The 21,995-nt window shown below is 41.3% G+C and overlaps 1 protein-coding gene across 3 annotated transcripts in view; it reads left to right on the top strand.

Annotated features, from left to right (window-relative positions):
* Positions 1–21,995, top strand: part of MTHFD1L (methylenetetrahydrofolate dehydrogenase (NADP+ dependent) 1 like) — a 181,164-nt gene that overhangs the window by 92,472 nt on the left and 66,697 nt on the right. For 2 of the 3 annotated variants that reach the window (XM_006080210.4, XM_025294367.3), the window contains exons 21-24: positions 13,840–13,979; positions 17,058–17,099; positions 18,244–18,344; positions 18,887–19,064. In XM_006080210.4, coding sequence (XP_006080272.3) covers positions 13,840–13,979; positions 17,058–17,099; positions 18,244–18,344; positions 18,887–19,064 — 461 coding nt within the window. Of the gene's footprint in view, positions 1–1,077; positions 1,388–13,839; positions 13,980–17,057; positions 17,100–18,243; positions 18,345–18,886; positions 19,065–21,995 lie in introns of those variants that run through there. The other variant, XM_045161908.1, reaches the window with a different exon arrangement.

The following is a 21,995-nucleotide window of genomic DNA, read 5'->3' as shown; positions in this document are numbered from 1 at the left end:
GACTCTTGCGACCCCACGGACTATAGCCTGCCAGGCTCCTCTATGGGATTCTCCAGGCAAGAATACTGGAGTGGGCTGCCATTTCCTTCTCCAGGGGATCTTCGCGACCCAGGAATCAAACCTGGGTCTCCTGCATTGCAGGCAGAATACATATTATTCTGCAGGCAGAATACATATTTTAGTGTTTTTGAAAGTTTTGCAATTAGTGTGTGTTACTTTTGTAATTTTATTTTTAATAAAGGAAAAACTGATTTAAAATCTGAAGTTATTTCACATACAGAGTTATGGAGAAATGGTATCTAAGCAGAGTGCTTAGGACACTTAATGAACAAATGAATATGATAGGAAAGCATTAGTGGGTTCTGGGATAGTTTAGCTGAAGTATAAGACATGGGAGAAGTGAATGACAGTCAGAAGAGGTCATTTGGAGGGAATAAATGCTAGTCTGAAATGTTACGCTTTCAATACTGGTGGAAATAAATGCACAATTCTTAAATAGTGGTTCCCTGTCCTTAAGACTCCCTGAGAAGATGGCATTGGGGGATGTTTTGAAGAAGAGTTGAGATATAATCCAGTAAAACAAGACAGTGGGGAGAAAGGAGGGTATGTATTCAAGGAATCACCATAGTTCGGGTAGCTCCAAGATAAGGCAGACAAAACAGGTTGGAAGTATATTTTCAACATCCTTAAATATGGAGAAGAGCATATAGTTTCTGATCCGTGAGAAGTTCCAGAATGATTTTGTAGAATTATTGTTACAAGAATGCCACTTGAAGATGGGGTTCCTTTTCCACCACCCCTTCCCATCAGATAAGTCAGTATACCTTCCTGAAAAAAATAAGTGAGGACGAGAGGTTGAAGCCGTATTTAATGGGGCTCCCTCCCCAGGAAAGGACTCGTCAGCAGCTGTAGATATGGGTACCATGCAACCAGCAGCATTAATCCTGGGTATTTCCAGAGAAGGTAAGATCTCAGAAATAACAATGGTGAGTGAAAAAGTTGGTAGTAGAATTTTCAATACAGTCTACATATTTTAAAAAATGTACAAACAGCACTATATTTTGTTTATGCCTTTAGACATGTGTAAGAGAATGAAAACATGACCCAGATAAGCACCAAGTTAATAAGAACTGCTGACTATGAGAAGACGGGAATGAGCCAAACTGGGTACCCGTACATGAAGATAGCCTTCAACTCTATCTGTGCTGTGTTATTTCTTTGTAAAAGGAAAATAAGCTGTTGTGGCAAAATGTTAGTTTGTTATTTATGCATTGGGAGTGAAGAGTGTGGATGAGGAAATACAGGTTAGAATTGGGTACCATGTAGATATGGGTACCATGAGCTTCAGCATCAGCCCTTCCAATGAATATTCAGGATTGATTTCCTTTAAGACTGACTGGTTTGTTCTCCTTGCAATCCAAGGGACCCTCAAGGGGCTTCTCTAATGCCACAGGTCAAAAATATCAATTCTTCGATGCTCAACCTTCTTTATAGTGGGTCGGGGATTTTACCTTACTTTCCAGCAGGATTGATGGTTATTTAGAGACATCTGTGCTCTTCGTTTCTCTTGGTAACGGGAATGGCAGAGATGTGGGCAATAGCTGACCTGAGTGATCAGGCAGCCTGAACCCTGGCAAAACTTCCTCTCTACGAACTGAACAGAGAGAAATGACCCATTGTAGGCTGCTGTCCCCACTCCAGTACTCTTGCCTGGAAAATCCTATGGACAGAGGAGCCTGGTAGGCTGCAGTCTATGGGGTCGCTAAGAGTCAGACACGACTGAGCGACTTCACTTTCACTTTTCACTTTCACGCATTGGAGAAGGAAATGGCAACCCACTCCAGTGTTCTTGCCTGGAGAATCCCAGGGACGGGGGAGCCTGGTGGGCTGCCGTCTCTGGGGTCGCACAGAGTCAGACACGACTGAAGCGACTTAGTAGCAGCAGCAGCAGCAGCAGGCTGCTGTCCAGAGGCATGAGGATGTCTTATTTATCCGCTAAAAACTCCTTCCCCACTGAAATGCTCAGTTATGTCCTAATAAAGGAGGTAGGATTTTTTAATTTTCGTATATTCAAGTGTATATGCATGCAGACATTCTCAATGTTAGACACCAGTGATAGAAGTACATTCTTTTGATTGCCCTCCACCCTACCTGGCCTGAATCTTGTTTAGTTCTTTTTTGTTTGTTTTATAAAATTGCATAAATGTTTTGGTCGACTAGATTGTTTTTATTTTTTAGGATCAAGCTGTAATTTAGTGATAAATTCTAAGTGTTTAAAGCAACTATAAAAACAGTGGTGCTTTTTTTTTCCTTCTAAAAAACATTTCTTTGTTTAGTACATACACAGAGGAGATAGAATTTAGAGTCAGACCTACATATATATCCTTTTATACTGCAAACTGACATACTGGTTTCTGCTGTCTTGATTTAAATCTGTGGCTGGAACTTTCAGTTAGACCCTCTCTCACTTACCTTAAGTGGTATAGCTTTGGGGTAGCTATCAAAGAGTTATGGCTACTCTTAGCCTCCCAAATTGTAGCTTTTTCATCAAGAAACTCTGAGCAAATCTCACATCTTTTCTAAATTGGAAATGTAACCTTGACTTTAGTTCCAGAGTTACTGTTGTGCAAAGAAAGAAAACACTGCATAATGTTCAAATTATGTGCAAACTGAAATGATAAAAATGAAAAATGCTATCATATTTCTAAGTGGTCTTTATTTTCACAAAGGAATCAGCTAGGATTAGGTTCACCCACATATTTTTTTGTTGTTGTTTGTATGCATACGTCAGTTGCTCAGTTGTGTCCTACTCTTTGCAATCCCAGGGACTGGAACCCGCCAGGATCCTCTGTCCATGAGATTTGTCAGATGGGAATACTGGAGTGATTTGTCATTTCCTTCTCCAAGGGGTCTTCCCGACCCAGGAACCGAACCTGCATTTTCTGTGTCTCCTGCATTGTCAGGAGCCATCAGGGAAGCCCCTTGGTTCACCCACACATAGCAGTAATAGTGAAGAAAAGTGACCCAAAACAAATATGTCTATTTCTCTGCCATTTAAGAGAAATCCAGGGCAGGCAGTTTGGACTGGTATGTCATCTACTCAATCATCAGGGAGTGCCTAGTAGCCCAGTATGGTTGCACAGGCCCCAGCCATCACATCTATATCCCAGCCAACCAGAAGAATGAAAGGCATATCACCATATCGCTGGTAAGGATCCTCCTAGAAGTCATATAGCACTTCTGTTTATATCTCACTCAACAACCTTGGTCTCATAGCCATACCTAGCTGTAAGAGGAGCTAAGACATTTTCTGGTTCTGTGTGGGCTCCTTTAAATGGAAAGGTGAGGTCAGCATGACATAGTTCAAGAGGTTTTCCTAGACTTGGAATCGAGTTAATGCTGAGTCATCCATGTAACCATCTGTGTCTCTCTCTCACTCTCCATTATCTGCCCGGTGGCCAGCCGTGGTTTAGAGAAATGAGACCTTTCACTTCTCTACACAAACATACTTAGAATTATCTCCTGAATCAGCCAAACCAACTGGCTCACTTTCATTCTTAAGTATATCAAAGATCAGTACTTTCCTGTGTAATACAAATAATCATATTTTTATTATTAGTACTTTACCCAAGTTGGACCCACTTCTAGATATGAGGCCATACTTGGAACGTACCAAGAATGACAGAGAGAGAGAGATGGCCAAATGAGTTTTTTATTTATACAAAGTAAAAATGACACGAGACTTTACTTTCAGCTCCTTCTGCTGTGTGGACAGGGTAGAGGTGAGAGGTGAGAACAGGAGTATTACTCGTAATACTTTGTTACCTTTCCTTTATAAACTGGGTTTACTTGGACCTCTCAAGGGCATGTTCTCTGTCAACAGTACAGAGAGATCCAAGAATGTAAATTACAGTGAAAATGGTTAAAATACCAGATACGTTTCTCCTTCACATCAAATATTCCAATAATGTATCAATAATATGTTTCTAATCATATATAATTCACACTGTCACTTTCACTTAGTACACAAAAGATTATTTTTAAAATAAGCCAAAGAAAAAATATGCTTAGCTCTCCTTTTCGGGGCAGTTAGCTTCAGTTTGAGCTTTTTAGACACAAAAAGGAATGCTGGCTTTTTCAGTGTGCGCTCATTTGCTCAGTTAAATCGAGTCCTTTCAAGATCTCATACCACTGGACAGGCAGGGGGAGCTTAACTAGCGCTAGTGACCAGGGCAGACATACTAAGGAAACGTTGAAAGAAGGACCATGGAGAGAGACTGTTCCTGCCTCTACACATCCAAAAAGACCTTTCCTCCCCTACACGGCCCTGGATCAGTGAATTGCATATGTGCCTCCAAATATAATGATAAGGCTGATTACACTGAGGTCCAGGTTGTCCTTCTTTTGAGCTGCCTGTTCTGTTTGTTGCAGTGCTGATTAGAGTTGGACCAGGCCTGGAAAATCATCACAGTGATCTTGGGAGAAACCAGTAGGCCTCGACAGGACTGTAGAACCAGCCAATCTGTCTCTCTGCCTAGATAAGAAATGTACGAAGTAGAGTCTGCACCAGGGGCTGTTGGATGTTGTTTGACTGAAAGCCAGAGCATAAAGTATATTTTATATACAAAATGCATGTGAACACACGCACACACGTGTGCAAAAAGGGAATCAATGTCTTATGAATTAAGACTACTTCCTCTTATCCTATGTAGCGTATCCTAACATTTGTAGTATTTCCTATCCTATTTCTTCGTTTTTAGGAAAACTTCTGTTTGCAACCCAATAATTTGATTATGTAAAACACTAATGGATTTCTACCCTCAGTTCACAAATTCCTGCCCAACCTGCTTTTATTTAGTTAAATACATTGTAGAATCTTCCAACTTTCAAGTTTGAAATGTTTTCCTTCTGTCTTCATTTCTTTTTCTATAATAAAAATTTTTATACTAGGATTGTTGGTAGATTTAATTTGTTTTCAAGCTCAGGAATCTTGGTTTCTCTTGCTGGGTTTCTTGCACTTGCAAAAGAAGCTAATAGAGGTTTGGGGGTGTTCTTTTGTCCTTTGAACCCTCAAGACAAAATATATTTACCTTTTGACATTTATAGTTTTTTTCCTCCTTGGGTTGATTTTCATAAACTGCTTGATGCAAAATGTTCTATTTCATCTTTTCACTATTTTAGATTAAAGCATGGTGTTGGCACAGACTTTTAGAATTTGTTTCAAGTTAGTTTCCTAGTGTCCAGTTCTCAGGAGCTGCAAGAGAACAGCTCTGCCCCAAGCAGTCATCCAGAAGTCCAGAACTTTGGGATACCACAGTTTGCTAAAAACAGAAGGGTTAAAACCCTGGTCAAAACAGTGACCTTGTACAAACGCTCCTGATCCCTACAAGAAGATGGCATCTATTTCAATAATGAATTTATAAATTTAATTCAGTTGGATTTTTATAAGGGAGGTAAAAATATAGCATGTATAATTTAATTTTCATCTAAACTTTTTTTTTTTTAATCAAATTACACTTTGGTCAGAATCATTTTACAAAACAGGATGATTAACGATAATGATGAGTTCAAATAGTTGAACCAGTGTCTGTGCTTAATTAATTCTCTGGAGAAAGGAAATTCTGGGTCCAGATAACAGAGTACATCCAAGTGGCATTACTGGTATTTTCAGAGTTTTTATTTTTGAAGCAGATTATTCATGGGGACCTATGTCCTTTCTAGGACTTTCCTGGTGGCTCAGACGGTAAAGCGTCTGCCTACAATGTGGGAGACCTGGGTTCAATCCCTGGGTCAGGAAGATCCCCTGGAGAAGGAAATGGCAACCCACTCCAGTACTCTTGCCTGGAAAATCCCATGGACGGTGGAGCCTGGTACACTACAGTCCATGGGGTCGCAAAGAGTCGGACACGACTGAGCGACTTCACTTTATGTGCTTTCTGTACTTCCCATGTCTTCTCTTTCCCTTTTCCCTGATAAGCCCCCTGTAGCCTTCTCACGCGTTCCATACAACTACCAGACTTCCCCTCATGTGTAAGTGCTGCCATCGCCAAAAGGTAGGAAGGAAAAAAAGCACAAGTTAAAATATTGGACATCCTAGGTGGCTCAATGGGTAAAAGAATCTGCCTGCAATGCAGGAGATGCGAGTTTGATCCCTGGGTAGGAAAGATCCATCCCCTGGAAGAGGACATGGCAACTCCAGTATTCTTGTCTGGAGAAGCCCATGGTCAGAGGAGCCCGGCGGGCTGCAGTCTTGGGGGCTGCAAAGAATCGGACACGACTGAAGCGACTGAGCACACAGCACAACATTAATCTTGGATTCTCCCTGCCCCAACCTTTTTAACTTTTTTTTTTTCCCCCTATAAGTCTCCTAATATGTGCCTGGTTGAATCTGTACAGCTGATGGAAATTTGACTCTAAGACATTTTAAAAACCCAAGAGCAAAGACAAATCCAAGAAGGCAGAAGTGATTTAATTTTTTGTAAAATTTCAAAGACTTAAGATGAGTTGGATCCTTTATATTTAAAAAGTTCTAAGCAAGTTCCTCCTTTTTTTTCCCCAGCTGTAGTCATAATACAGAGCTTTCTCTATCAATTACTGATTCATCCGGGTTCACTTAGTGTCCTTCTAATCATTGAAAAAGTAATTAAAATCCCCAAGGGCCAGCCTACCTTGAGCTCCAATTCAGAATTTATGTGCTTCTGTGACTCTGACCTCCACTTTCCCTATTCAGCTGCAGCTGAATAGACCTGCTTGCACATGGCAGAAAAGGGCAATTTGAAGAGTCCAGTTTCCATTTCCTTTAGCTTTGTTCAGGGATTACAGCCCACAGTGCTTCAGAATGAAGCCTAGTCCGGCATATACCTTACTTCTTCCTGTGCAAAGGTTTTGTTTATTTTCTGATTTGTCGTGAGAAAGTTAAGTGCCGACTGAATGAAAGCTACAGTTTGATTTCTCCCTCTGTTTTAGAAGAAATTCTTTTTAGGGTTAAGTTAGCAAAATCTGTGCTGTGCCGATGTATTTCTTATCTCAACCTGTTTTGAGCTAAACTCATTGCAAAGGCTAGGTTTTCTGTGGGACCTCTAACAGCATAAATTCAAGTTCATGTCCCAGAGTAATGGGGACTCACTGTGTTGTATATTTGATATATATGTCGGTTGCATGTATCATAGAGAGAAAAATTATTACCGTTATAAAGTGGCTGCGAAATCTGAAAATTCTAATCTTCTGAGCACACGCAGAATAAAGAGCCCTTAGTGACACAGCAAGGTGGAAATTCAATTTTGCTATGATGGTGATAACATTCAAGCGTATCAAGAAGCCAGAAACTCAGGGACAACTTTTGGTGCCTCAATTTTAACTCTTTATCTGAGTGCAAGAAGGGTTTTCCTCAGAGTAAAAGCAGAAAGGAGAATTTCACATCTAAAATATTTGCTGCTTTTTTTCTCCCACCATGGTGTACAGTTTGGAAAAGAAAATCCAAGCTAGAGAATTGTGGTTACTCATTTCCCCAGCCAGTGCTGGAGGGTAGACGCCTGGCTGAATGAGGCTGGGACGACAAGTCTTGGGACCTGACTCATCCAGTGAGAGGTGGTGACTCCCTAGCCCCCAGATTACCATTAAGTTCTCCAGAGGCCAGCCTGCAGAGTGAGTATTCTCTGCCTGTGGCCTGTTTCAACTGGTGTTAGGTACCAAGCCCAGATGGAGCTGGTCCTGGCAGCTTGCTCTCTGGGGCGTCTTTGTGTTTCACCAGTAACACTGCCTGCTGCTCGCTGCCCAGGACTCAGCACTGTAGGCTGAGAACTAAGAGAGGGTGTGATTCCCTAGCCCTAAATGAACTGCTCTAAGAGGGAAAATAACTTTCTGAATAAAGAGAGAGAAGAGGATGGAAGGAAAGAGGGCAGAGGAGGAAGGGAGGAGGAAATACCATAATGGAGGAGACTGCAGGTGACTTGCTTTCTTTTATCATAGCAGGACCACATTGCAATTAGAAAACAAGTCTGGAGTCGGGAGAAGAATCTAGAGCTACGTCTTAGATATCAGATGATTACTGAAGTACAAAGTGTTGAGATTTTCATCTTGTTGCACAACTTGCTAAGCAGCTGAGTTAAAGAAATACTGCAGAATCAGTTATACACGGACAAGGCAGGATGGGGTGGGGTGTAGCCTGCAGTCAGATGGACCATAGTTTTCCATCCAAGCTCTATCGCCTTACTGTGTGACTTTGGAAAAAAACTATTTAAATCTTTAACTTCGTAATCTATAAGCAGCGGATAAAGGCGATGAAAAGTGGAATGAGATGGAGGATGTCTAATGCATTGGCGGGCACACAGACATGTCAGTAAATCGTAACATCTGTGCCTCTCTTGAGCCCCAGTCTCTGAACAGCTTTTCCCCACCATATATATTTGTTCTTAGTAGTAAGACGGATCATGGCCATCACCTGTGTTGTTCTGTATTCCCTGCTTTCTTAAGAAGTTGGTGCATCCGTCATCAGTGAGACACTACTTTTCATCACCAGGAACTGCTGTGTTGTAGTAAACACATCATTGACAAAGAACATCAGACTTTGCTTAGCGGACTTTTTATTCATATTTCCAGGTCTTATGGTATGTAAGGTTATTGTTAGCATAATCTTGTACAAGCTTTTGTTTTATCACAGCGAACACATTTGTAACATTCTCAGAAAGAGTGTCTAGAAAGTACAAGGCTCCTTTGTTATGCTTGAACTAGAGCAGAATGTCCAGCTCTGGACATTTGGGGTGAATAATTCTGGGTGGTTGGTTTTTTGTTTTTTGTTTTTTTTCAAGGGGGTGAGTGTCTGTCCTCTGCATTCTGTGGTGTTTAGCAGCATCCCTGGCTCCCACTTACTCAATGCCAGTTAGAGTAACCAAAAATGATTTCAGATACTGTGAAATGTTCCCAGTTGAGAACCACTGAACAACACTTAAGATTGTGATTTGACAGAAATGGGTTCAGTGAATGTACTAACCCATGAGATCATCCAGAATTACACGTAGAGGAGAGCTGATTCAAATTTACCTACATGCTCGTAAATGATTAAACATTTTAAAAGTGCCGAAGGGAATTCAAACAGAAAAAAAAGAATGAAAAGTAAGGTCAGAAAGATGCTCCTTTGTCATTAGGTAATGAATGAATCTTTCTCATCTTTGTCATGTTGAATGTGTGCAGACAGCCCTGTTTCCTCACTAAGTGAAGACAAGGGCATGTTGATAGATGTTTAGATGCCTGGCAGGGTGATAGAAGTTCATTAATTATTGAATGAAAAGAAACAAAGGTTGTTTCTAAGATCTGGGGTGTGTACGTTTAGTCGAACGTGTTTGTGCAGAATGGCAGAGAGCACATAATACAGAAAGGCCAACTCTGCCTCGCACATCAGTGGGACCTCAGATACCATCGTAGCTTCTGCGCTGTTGTCTCAAGAAAAGAGCTTCCCTGGCACATAGGAGCCCCAAGGAGGTCGGTGTGTGTGATCCCTAACGGCCCCTTATAGCCCTAGAATTTTTATGAGACTATAGCTTATACAGAGCTTCCCTGGTGGCTCAGCTGGTAAAGAATTTGCCTGCAATGCGGGAGACCTGGATTCGATCCCTGGATTGGGAAGATCCCCTGGAGAAGGAAAACTGCCCTCTCCAGTATTCTGGTCTGGAGAATTCCATGGACTGTATAGTCCATGGGGTCGCAAAGAATCGGACATGACTGAGCAAGTTTCACTTTTCATAGCTTATAGGGAGCCTGGTAGGCTGCAGTCCATGGGGTCGCTAAGAGTCAGATACGACTGAGCGACTTCCCTTTCACTTCTCACTTTCATGCATTGGAGAAGGAAATGGCAACCCACTCCAGTGTTCTTGCCTGGAGAATCCCAGGGACGGGGGAGCCTGGTGGGCTGCCATCTATGGGGTCGCACAGAGTCCGACACGACTGAAGTGACTTAGCAGCAGCAGCAGGGCCTACCTATGATGTCATGACTGTAGTGGGATTTTTTTTGTTTGTTTGTTTGTTTTTTAAGGTAGCAGATCAGTGATTAATGTAAAATGTGAGTCCTAATTGTCCCTGCAACTTCTGTGTACACAGCAAGTAGGGATGTAATAAAATAATTTACATATAAGCATCATCTCTCTGCCTCACTGAATAATTTCGTCGATAGCAAGCGTGCCTGCCAACAGTGGCTTTTTTGTTGCTGTTTTTTCTATTCAGTTTGTACCATGTGACTCACAGTGTCCTAGCAGATAAGAACAGAGAGACCTGGTTGTCCAGTATTGGCTTTTGTGCAGAGCGCTGTTTACTGTGAGGTTACCAATAGTGTTTGTCCAAATAGTGAGTCCTTGCCCAAAGCAGACCCGACAGTTCCTTTCTGAGAAGATTATGGGTTTCAAAGATCGAATCAAACCAGGCTACAAAATGGCTATCTACTAGCTTCTGTGCTCACACAATCAGAGTATCAATGTTTCCTATTTCCATTCATGCTGTAAGTTGAATAGCTGTAAACTCCTCCCGCCTCTGCCCCCCCAAGGAAAAGGGATTGCCAAGACAAATAATTCTTGTGACATGGGCAATTTCTCGCAAACCTTTTTAAAACGTGCAGCTTTCAGAAGTCTACATTGTGTGCTTTTCAGGAATGCTAATTCATAGTAAATGTATTTGCTTCATGACTCAAGACCAAGTCTGAGCTACAGTCCACATTAAATAATTCCTTCACCTGTATCTGTTTTTAAAATCATAGAGGACTTTTACAGTAAGGGAATAAATGGCTTATTTCAGATCACTAACGTTTTCTTCAGATCACTAAGAAAACGTTACTTACTGGTTTTCGATGTCAATGAGTCCCAGGAATTGCAAAGTTCCTAGGAAAAGGAACTTGCCCCCACTCACAGCCAGACAAGTGCCCCCTTCCCAAGGGAGGAAGACACAGATATACAGCACTGCACGGTGAAACATCCAAGTTAGTTCTTGTTGACGACACCTTATGAAGTGGTCCTTAATTTTAGAATTACCCACCAGCATACCTTCTATTTTCTTATAGCAGTCTGATATTTGAACACAAACGCACAGTATTTCAGACGTTTTCAGCAGATGAGAATCTGGCACTTCCTCCTTGTTTGGGTTTTCTTCACATTCTTTGCCTCCATATTTCCTTTGCATTTAGAAGCCACAGTCCTGAAACTTTACCATGGCATCCTGTTTCCTTCCCCAGCTGAAGTTCTATTTATTACAATTCCCCATACCTCCATATGTGTCTATCTACCCATTTCCACTGAATGATAGCATTTACTTTAGATCACCACTGGCTCCTTCTCTGATAGTTTCTTCTTTTCTTTGTTAATTAATTCTTCTTTTTTCTTTTTTTGCACTGGGTGTTATGTTGGTTACTAGTGATACAAAGATGATTAAGATATGGTCCCTTCCTCCACTCCAGAGATGACATATAAGTCTAATTAGGATGCTACATGGAGAAATAGGTGTGGATCTGTGGGGCAGCAAACCAGAAGGCTAGGAGGGGCAGAGAGCAGCTTCCTCTTCCTGAGAAGATCAGAGGCGCCTACTTGGAGAGCATGGCAGTCCACTCCAGTATTCTTGCCTGGAGAGTCCCATGGACAGAAGAGCCTGGCAAGCTACAGTCCATAGGGTCGCAAAGAGTCAGACACAACTGAAGCAACTTAGCACGCACACATGTGCCTTGCAGTGTTAATCTCTCCTACAGACATGGTCCCCATCCTCATGGAGTTTACAGTCTAAACAGGGGAGCTTCATGTGGAAACGTGCACCCAACTGAAAAGACCTTAGAGATCATTTGATCAAACCCTGTTAGTTGAATAACAGTCTACTTCTGACAATAAGATAACATTAACCAGTTTTTAAAATTCCTTAGCATTTAAAAATAAAACCGTAAAACTTTGGTTACTTGAATCCCTATACCAGGGTACCACTGAGATAGGGATTTTTTCTGTCAACAATCTCCTCTGGTTTTGACCTTAACTACAATCAGCCCTTTGCATCCGCAGATACGGAAGGCTGACTACATTCAGTGTACCGCTCCATTTTATATAAAGAGCTTTATAGAAACATCCTCAGATTATGGTGTTCGCAGGGGCTGCTGGAACTAATCCCCCGTGAATGCCAAGGGTCGGCTACAGTGATAAAATCACCAAAATTGTCCTAAATACTGTATTAAAAGGAATGTCTTTTACTTCTTCAGATTGCCCTGCTATGTCTCTTGTTCAAAGGAAACATAGTAAAGGGGAAGAAAATGACTTGTAGCTATGTTCATTCCAAATTGAATACTTTCAAAGGAATATTTTTCAATATGTCAAAAGCATATCAACAGTCATAAAAAAAATTTATATCCTCTGGCACCACACTCTTACCCTTGGGAATTTATTCCAAGAATATAATTTGAAACAAGTTAAACTCATATGCCCAGATACTTTGCAGCATTCTTTATATTGGAAACAACTCAAACATAGAATAACAGGCAGAAGAATTTTGCAAATCTTGGTACATCAACTTAACAAAATTATAAGCTGCCACTTATAATCATAAATTTTGAAAGTTTGTAGTACAGTAAGAAAACTGTGATAACTTTAAGAGAGCAGACTACAAAATTCTACCTATTCTATAAAAATTATATAGTCATAGGAGGCACTAAAAGGAAACCATAAAGAATTAGGACAACTGGTTGACTAAAGAAAAGTCAGAAAGGGTCTGAGAAAAAAAGGATCTGAAATTATTGGTGTTTTATTTTTATTAATTTTTAAATAATATGTGTATTCAGTGAATGCTAAACACAAATATCCTCATTTGTTCACAGGTTAAATAGTTTTTATTTTATCTTAGTAAATTTTTTTACTGTCTATTCCTATCTCTGCCATAAATTATGGCTTTGGTTGTACTGTGAGTGTGTAGTACATATTCCATAAATATTTACCTTCTATTACATTGATAGTATTTCTTTCCTAGAGCAGTGTGCTTCTCAAATTTTAATGAGCATTCATCTCACCAGGGGATCTTGTCAGAATGCCGATTCTGGTTCAATAGTTCTGGGATAGAACCCATGAGTCTGCGTTTCTAAGCCCCCAGGGGCTGCTCGTGTGTCTGGTCCAGCTCTCTGCTCTGTGTATGAAGATGCTGCTGCTGACCCAGAGTCAGGGGTTATCCTCTTGGAAGGCAGTGTTGGATAGCCTCCCTGGTATAGCCATAACTTGCCTCAGTAACATTTCTAGCAGTCTAGGGGCAGTGAAAGAATGGTTACAGATGACTGTCTTCTGTGGTTATGAATTAAAGATGCCATCTTATCAAGCCTGATGATCAACCTTAAGCCACTCAACTAATATCAATTTTGTCCACTAATAGAAATGGCATTAATATAAGTGATTCTGTGTGTGTCTTATAAAGAGTGAGAAAAGATTTTCTATGGTACTCATGCTAGCAGTGTTGTTTGACACTGATTGACTATTTGGAACCTGATTAAAAACTTGAAAATCCCATCTGGGTTAAGAAAAGCTTTGCCTTGACATTCTACATTGGAAGAAAAATCTTGGCCAGGCAGTGAATCTTTAGGGAGCAGTGGTGTGAAACGAGTCAAGAGTCGATATTTTACAATTCTGAACATTGTATGCATAAGGAACATAAAGAAGCAGAACCTTTTCTAAAACCAGGGGAACATCTTTTTACCTTTGTGTATGCACAGGATACCATGGTGTATAGTAGCCTTGAACGTGGAGAGGAACTTGTCATCCTTTGAATTTGAACCACATCAATGATTGTCAAAACCTACTGTTGTTTTAGAAGATCATAGCAGGTTTCCAACTTGATTCTCCACAGTGACTGAAGCTGGCTTTGGTGCTGATATTGGCATGGAGAAATTCTTCAACATCAAGTGCAGAGCTTCTGGTTTGGTGCCCAGTGTTGTGGTTCTGGTGGCGACCGTGAGGGCTCTGAAGATGCATGGAGGTGGACCAAGCGTAAGTTCCATGCTTCCTTTCTAATAAAACAGAATGAAGCCGAATTGAGTCTTTGAAACACTCAAACCTGCTTCGTCACTACAGTTTTCTAAAATGTCTCCTTTTTCACAAATCACAATTTCAGGGCACTTAGAGTTCAGTAAGATCAAGTAATTCGTAACACCCACAAAGTTATTTCTAAGCAGTATTTTGGAAAGGAGCATAATGTAACCTCTAAGAGTCTAAACTGAAGCTTGTGTCAGCACTTTATAACCCCATGGTAATGGGAGGATAGAGGCTCTGCTTCCTGAATGAAGAACAGAAGGGTGAGAGTGATGGCTTTTGTGGGTGAGGTAGTTCAGTGTTTGTATGGATTGTTTTTTGGTTCATTGATGCTACATCTCATCAGATTTCATCTAGCACTATTTTCCTCCTGTTTCTGTTTATTATGATTTCACTTTATAACTCTGTTAGAGCCTTGGATTATTTCTGAGAGAGCTTTGCTTAGAAATCTCAAATTCTGGTTTAACATTTTAAAAGACTTTATCAAAAGTGTCACATGTAGAATTCACACACAACTGAAAGGGAAATGTATCTTTTCCATAGCAAAGGTGTATTTTTTTTTTTTTAATTACAGAATTTCCAAAGGGAGAATGAGAAATCTGGTGCTCATTCATCATTTTTGAAATAAAATGATTTGGCGTTTCTTTATCACTTAAATCTTGATATACAACACTAACTGCCAAATATGATTTCTTAACTGGCATGCTCTGTACGCAAACATCACACAATAATCAATTACATAGCATAAAGAAAAAGTTTGCCATGATGAAACGCCATAATATGTAGTAGTTAATTGTCTTAGCCATTCTTTGTCCTAGGAGGGGCAGATGTTATTTTATACCATTTTACAGATGAGGAAACTAAGGTTTGGTGGGTTTAGGGGATGTGAGCAGTATCACCAGGTCTGAAGTCTATGGCTGAGGTCCAGATCCTCCACTTTTTGTCCAGCAGACAGAGCTGAATGTGAATAAAAGGGAAAGTTTTTTGAATCCCTAATCCACTCATTGATACCAGAAATAAATTTGAAATTCCCCCTCCCTGTTTTGCAACCTAAAAATTATAAAATCAAAGGGCTTTAATACTCAAAGGGCTTAGACACTGTCTAGTCTGGTTCAGATAAAATTATAGAGCTATAGGAGGATTCCAGGTCTTGCTTAGTAATCTATTTAGGGGACTAATCAAACATGAAATCCAGGTCTCTTGACTTTAATTCCACACTCCAGTCTCATCTTTGTCCTATAAAAATTCACTACATGATTTATAATCCTATTTCGGTTCATCTTAATGTGTGTGCTCTGTTTTACAATGATAGCATTTTCTGCTCACCTTAATCCTTGGAACCTCCTCCACTTCTACTTAATGTCACGGTTCCATGCTAGTGATGATTGTAACAGGGCTCGAGAATAATAGACGCAGATACAGTTGGAAAATGCTAACGGGGAGGATCAGGAAGCCAAATGAAGTTTAGCTTTCCTCTCCTGGACTCCAGTAGTGCTTCTCCTTTATATTATTTTACGAATGTCTGTAGGTCTATCTCCCTCCTTAACTCTGAATTCCTTGAAATTAAGGACTGTGTCTTATTAATTTGTGTATTCCTCATGCCTGGCATAGGCTGTATCAAGGAAATGTTTTCAGTAATTGAATAATAAATGAACTTTAATCTTCTTAATCCTGTATTCTCTGTTATCCACCTCATTCCTTCTTACTTGAATCAACTCTGTTACTAATGTTTTTGATCCTTTATCATTTCTACTTCCTTTTGATATCATTACACAGATAACCACGGCTGCCTCTTATGTTTATTCAGCTTGTTTTTTTTCCCATAATTTGTGCAGTGGAAAATCCTATGACCCTTGAACTTGCCCATTTTAGCCCCAATCATATCTCATCTTCCAAAATGCTGACCATTCTTGATACAGTAAAAGAACAAACACTTTTGGATCCAGATATTTCTTTCATAATTAGTTTTTTAAACGTGGTGTCATAAGGAGGGTTCTCCACAACCAATAAGATGTGTATTTATATTAAAAAGAGTTATTGTAAGGAATTATTAATACCCAATTATGGAGGCTGACAAGTCCAAAAATCTACAGAGTGGGCAACTGCTGGAGACTCAGAAAAGCCAATATTCCAGCCCCGGTCTGCTGGAGAATTCTGCTCAGATTCTTTTTGTTCTAGCAGGCCTTCAGCTGATTGGATGTGTCCCACCTACACTGTGTCATTCAAAAACACCCTCATAGAAATACCTGGAATATCATGTTCCTTCACAATTTAAAAAAAAATTCTGTCGTAGAGGTAACTTTTCAAACGATTTCTAATATCCTCAAGACCTCTTTGCAGAGAGAAGAGTAGATCACCACATCCTTGGTGAGTTAAAATGGCTGAGGTTTCTCACTGAAACCAGTTGCAGGGTACAGACCCCCCCCCCCAAAAAAAAAAAAAAGAAAACTGTGGAACTGTGAAAAGTCACTAAACTGGGGTTTCAGAACCCAGTTACAACAGTTCATGCCCCTGTTCTTCTCTCATTCGTTGTGTAACCGTGGGCAAGACGCCTGCCTTCTCTCAACTTCAGTTTCCTTATCTTCAAGCTGCCAACCCCATTGGTTTCTATGAGAAATTAGGCACAAAAGGGAAAAACTAATGGCAATTATTTTAAAATGGTTTAGAATTTATTTAGAATGATGATGCACTCTGTATAAATCATATTGTGGTTTCCCTTTTTTGCTAGGATAATGGGCAACAGTATGAAATTAGAATTGCCTGAGGAGTTTTTTAACTGTTGCTGACCGTGGGTCCCACTCCCAGAAATCCTGGTTTAATTGGTCAGGGTGGAGCTCAGGCTTCAGTGATTTTTTTAAAAGCACCCAAAAGACTTTATGTTCCTCCAGGGCCACCAATGATTGGTTTAAAGCACAAAATGTGCTTTTCAAGTGAACCTTCCCAGAGAGGGACCATGATTTGTTTTTCTTTCAGATCTTTAATCAGAGTTAACAGTGTGACAGGACTATTCTTAATTTTTATCTTTTCTTATCTCAGGTAACTGCTGGGGTCCCTCTTAAAAAGGAATATACGGAAGAGGTAAGAGTGGAGAATTATTCAAATCCCATTAACCATTGGCTGGCAGCTGAGTCTCAGTCAGGAAACTGGTTCTCTGCCAGTGGCCTCTTAGAAAAGTGCTTCTCTAATAATCTAATGGGTGGAGGAAGGGATAAAAATCCATTCAGTTAACTCTCCAATCTTAAGAAAAGGTGGGTGTAGGCTTTCTGTCTGGGCAGTCATCAGAGCAGGCTTCATGGTCTCCAGCACATAAAGGTGTATGAAGCTTGTGGGCTTAGTCGCTTAGTCGTGCCCAACTCTGCAACCCTATGGTCTGTAACCCACCAGGCTCCTCTGTCCCTGGGGATTCTCCCGGCAAAAACACTAGAGTGGGTTGCCATACCCTCCTCAAGGGGCTCTTCTCCACCCAGGGATTGAATGCAGGTCTCCCGCGTTGCAGGCAGATTCTTTACCATCTGAGCCATCAAGGAAGCCCATATGAAGCTTATACCCATGTATTCTTTTGATGACTTGCAGATTTTGATGGACGGGCAGCAGTACCTCTTAGCTCCTACAGGTGGCACCATGAATTTGAGCAGAGAGTAGCTGGACAGGGCTGTCACCCTCCGGGGACTGTATGCCTTCTTGTCCACCAGCCCACAGAGCGTGGGCATGTTGCTGATGTGTTGGCTGCCAGTCAGCAGCAGAAATAGCTGCCTGGCTGGAGACCCAAATATGCCATTGGATCTAGAATAATTTTAGACTTTATTTGGAAAATGAGCCTCTTCCTCCTGCAGCCATCTTTTCTTGGGGGGAAAAAAAAAGACTTAGGCTTTCTTGCATAGCTTCCAGGACAATAAAGTAAGCATATGCTGTGCTTAGTCACTCAGTCATATCTGACTCTTTGCGACCCCGTGGACTGCTGCCCACCAGGCTCCTCTGTCCACAAGGATTCTGCAGGCAGGAATACTGGAGTGGGTTGCCATGCCCTCCTCCAGGGGATCTTCCCAACCCAGGGATCAAACCCAGGTCTCCTGCATTGCAGGCAGATTTCTTTACCGACTGAGCTACCAGGGAAGCTAAACTGAGCATAGATGGAACAAAACCTGCCAGAGTGGGCTTGCCGTTGTCATTTGGTAGGTTTAATGGGAGGTGATACTATGCAGGGGTCTGGTTTTTCTTACAGAACCTCCAGCTGGTGGCAGATGGCTGCTGTAACCTGGAGAAGCAAATTCAGATCGCTCAGCTCTTCGGGGTCCCTGTTGTTGTGGCTCTGAATGTCTTTAAGTAAGTCAAGCGTCCTACTTTAAATGTGGGCGTATCACTGGGCCACCCTATGAAGTACATTTGTGTTTTGAGGATGTTTGGGCTTTTCTGTGCTTCATCTAAAGTATAGAGAAATAACTCTACTCATTCTATTTGTTTGGTTTTCTTTGGATTGGTTTTACTTTAGCAGATGTGTTCCCAAATATTAGCAGGGAAATGAAATCTGTAAAGTAAGTTACCATTTCTTCTGCTTTTATTATTATTATTAATTCTGACCAGCGTTTCTTACTGAAAGACGATGGATGATCAAAGGGATATGCTATGGAATTTTGTCAATAAAACCTTTAACAATTTGAAATATTTGAGACAATAGTTGGAGAGGATCCCCCCCCCCCCCCCATGCTTTGCTTAAGATCTGATTTATTTAAGCACAATGTAACCACTTTTGATGTTTAGAATATATTCAGTGTTTGGGAGCAAAGTTCTGTATAAGCAGTTAGTCTTTCTTTGAAAACATCGCTAAATGAATACATATGCAAAACCACAAACATTTTCATCACCAGGACCGACACCCGCGCAGAGATTGACTTGGTGTGTGAGCTTGCGAAGCGGGCCGGCGCCTTCAATGCAGTTCCCTGCTATCACTGGTCAATTGGTGGGAAAGGGTCAGTGGACCTGGCTTGGGCTGTAAGAGAAGCTGCAAGCAAAGAAAGTCGTTTCCAGTTCCTGTATGATGTGCAGGTAAGATCCAGCACAAGGATGAGGCCAGGCCAGTGCTAAGAGCTTCGCACAGGTTGTCTCGACAGCCCTGCAGATAAGGATTAACAGAAGGTTGAAGAGGCTGAACCATCTGACAAGGTCCAGCTCCCTGGGACCCCAACTCTTTGGCCCCTAGCCTGTGTTCTGCACTCAGTGCAGAGGGGCTTTGGAGTATAGGGTTCAACAGGGTTGGCACAGGAACAAGACTTTTGAGCAACTTCATTGTTGTTCAGTTGCTCAGTCATGTCCAACTCTTTGCAACCCCATGGATGCAGCATGCCAGGCTTCCCTGTCCTTCACCATCTCCTGGAGCTTTCTCAAACTCATGTCCATTGAATCAGTGATGCCATCCAACCATCTCATCCTCTGTCGCCCCCTTCTCCTCCTGCCTTCAGTCTTTCCCAGCGTCAGGATCTTTTCCAATGAGTCGGCTCTTTGCATCAGGTATCCAAAGTATTGGAGCTTCAGCTTCAGCATCAGTCCTTCCAGTGAATATTCAGGATTGATTTATTTAGGATGGACTGGTTTGATCTCCTTGCAGTCCAAGGGACTCTCAAGAGTCTTCTCCAGCACTACAGTTCAAAAGCGTCAGTTCTTCGGCTTTCATCAGTTCAGTTCAGTTTAGTTCAGTCATTCAGTTGTGTCCAACTCTTTGCAACCCCATGAAATTCAACTCTCATAATGCTTGGGAACTCATGGGCAGTATTTTCTTTGTCTGTTTCTGTTAAAGCCCCTTTGCATTGTGGTTTTCTTGAACTATTAATTATGTCTAATATATATATTTTTTAATTTTTGAATTGTGGTAAAACACATATAACATAAAACTGACCACCTTTTCCATTTTTAGGTGGATAGTTCACTAGTGTTAAGTAGCTTCACATTGTTGTACAACCACCATCTCTCTCCATAGGTCTTTTCATCTTGCAAAACTCTTTACCCCTCAAACACTAACATTTCGTTTTTCCGTCTCCTTTATTCCTAGCTGTCTCATGCCAGTGAAGCCATAGAATATGTCCCTTTTTTGACTGGCTTATTCACTGTCTCAGTCCTTTCAGGCTGCTATGAAGAATATCATAGTATTGGGTGGACGTGTTAACAGCAGAGATTTATCACTGATACTTTTGAAAGCTGGGATGTCTGAGATCAAGACGTAAGCAGATTGGATATCTGGCGAGGGTCTTCTTGTTTTTTAGATGGCAGTCTCCTCACTGTATCCTCACGTGGTGAAAGTGGGGAGGGATCTTGTCTTTTATAAGAGCACTAATCCCTTGCATGAGGGGTGCACCCATATGACCTAATCACTCCAGGGCCTAACCTTCTAGTAACATCAACCTGCTGCTGCTAAGTCGCTTCAGTCATGTCCAACTCTGTGCAACCCCATAGACGGCAGCCCACCAGGCTCCCCCGTCCCTGGGATTCTCCAGGCAAGAGCACTGGAGTAGGTTGCCATTTCCTTCTCCAATGCATGAAAGTGAAAGGGAAGTCGCTCAGTCGTGTCTGACTCTTAGCGACCCCATGGACTGGAGCCTACCAGGCTCCTCCATCCATTGGATTTTCCAGGCAAGAGTACTGGAGTGGGTTGCCATTGCAACATCAACCTAATCACTCCCAAAGGCTTCACATCTGAATACACCATCCCATTGAGAATTAGGCTTCAACATTCCAATTTTGGGGGGACAGAAACATTCAGTCTATAGCCCTTACTTAGCATAATGTCCTCAAGGTTTATCCATGATATTGCGTATGTCAGAACTTCCTTCCTTAAGGCTGAACAACAGTCCATTGTATGTTTATGCCCTTGTGTCTGTCAGTGGCCAGTTGGGTTTCTTCCACTTCTTGGCTGTTGTAAATAATGCTGCTTGGGGCTGTGAGCATGCATGTAAAACTGTGCTTCCAGTTCTTTTGGGTATATATGCTGAAAAGGAGTTGCTGGATTGTCTAGTATATATTTAAAGCAGCTTCATAATGAGCATTCAGTCAGCATATCTGAACTTCCCAGGATCTCAGTCTTCTCCATTCATCTTTGTTCCTACCCAAACATCTCCATTCTGAATCTGCTGGCTGCAGCTCTGGCTGTTGGATTTGCCCTCTTAGGTAGTCCTTGATTGCTGGAGTTCTCAGCCTTAACTGGTGGCTTCTCCCATCCCTTCATTCCTCACAAATTCTGTTGGTCTTGAGTCTAGAGTTAAATCATCAAGAATATGATGATAATTCAATGGCTGAGGATGGCTTGTCGCGTGCCAGGCACTTTGTACTTGTTAACTTCTTTAGTCCTTACTTCCCTGCTTTCCCTTCATTTTACATATAAGGAAACAAACAATTGTCAGGAAACAGACCATCACCCAACTCTGATCGAGAACCACACTGAGTGGCAATGGCAGATTTTAATGATTTCACATTCACAAACTGTGGCTCTTTCAGGAAAACCATCCAAGGTGAAAAGAAGGTCAATAAATGGAAGCAGTGTTTTGTGATTAACGCTGTCTTCGACATGCACTAGCCCTAAGATGGACCCTTTTCCTTCCCACCAATATTAAAAATTTTTGTTCTAAATTCGCATTCATTGTGAAGATGATGCTGTTAAAATGTCTGCTCTTCTGTGAAAAGCGGATTAATTTTATAACAGTGTTGCCTCAATATTTGGTAGGATTCTTGCCTCCTTTGCCCACATACTCTATAACACAGAAATTAGATTTGAGCTGCATAATTGCTTCTTATGCAGTTCAGCCTTTTATTGCTTCATGACAGTTTATGAAAAGAGACTCTCTCCCTAATAGTTCTGTCCCTCGTGCTGGCGAGTCCATTTTAGATCATAGAAGACAATTTACAGTCTTGTAACAGTGTAGAAATCTGAGGTCACCATTGCAGGTAGTAACAGAATTTAAGCTCCCCCCACCCGCCGTCCACCAGATT

Source organism: Bubalus bubalis, chromosome 10, assembly GCF_019923935.1.
Source record: "Bubalus bubalis isolate 160015118507 breed Murrah chromosome 10, NDDB_SH_1, whole genome shotgun sequence".
In the NCBI taxonomy this organism is placed as follows: domain Eukaryota; kingdom Metazoa; phylum Chordata; class Mammalia; order Artiodactyla; family Bovidae; genus Bubalus; species Bubalus bubalis.
This window is presented reverse-complemented; position numbering and strand designations above follow the sequence as displayed.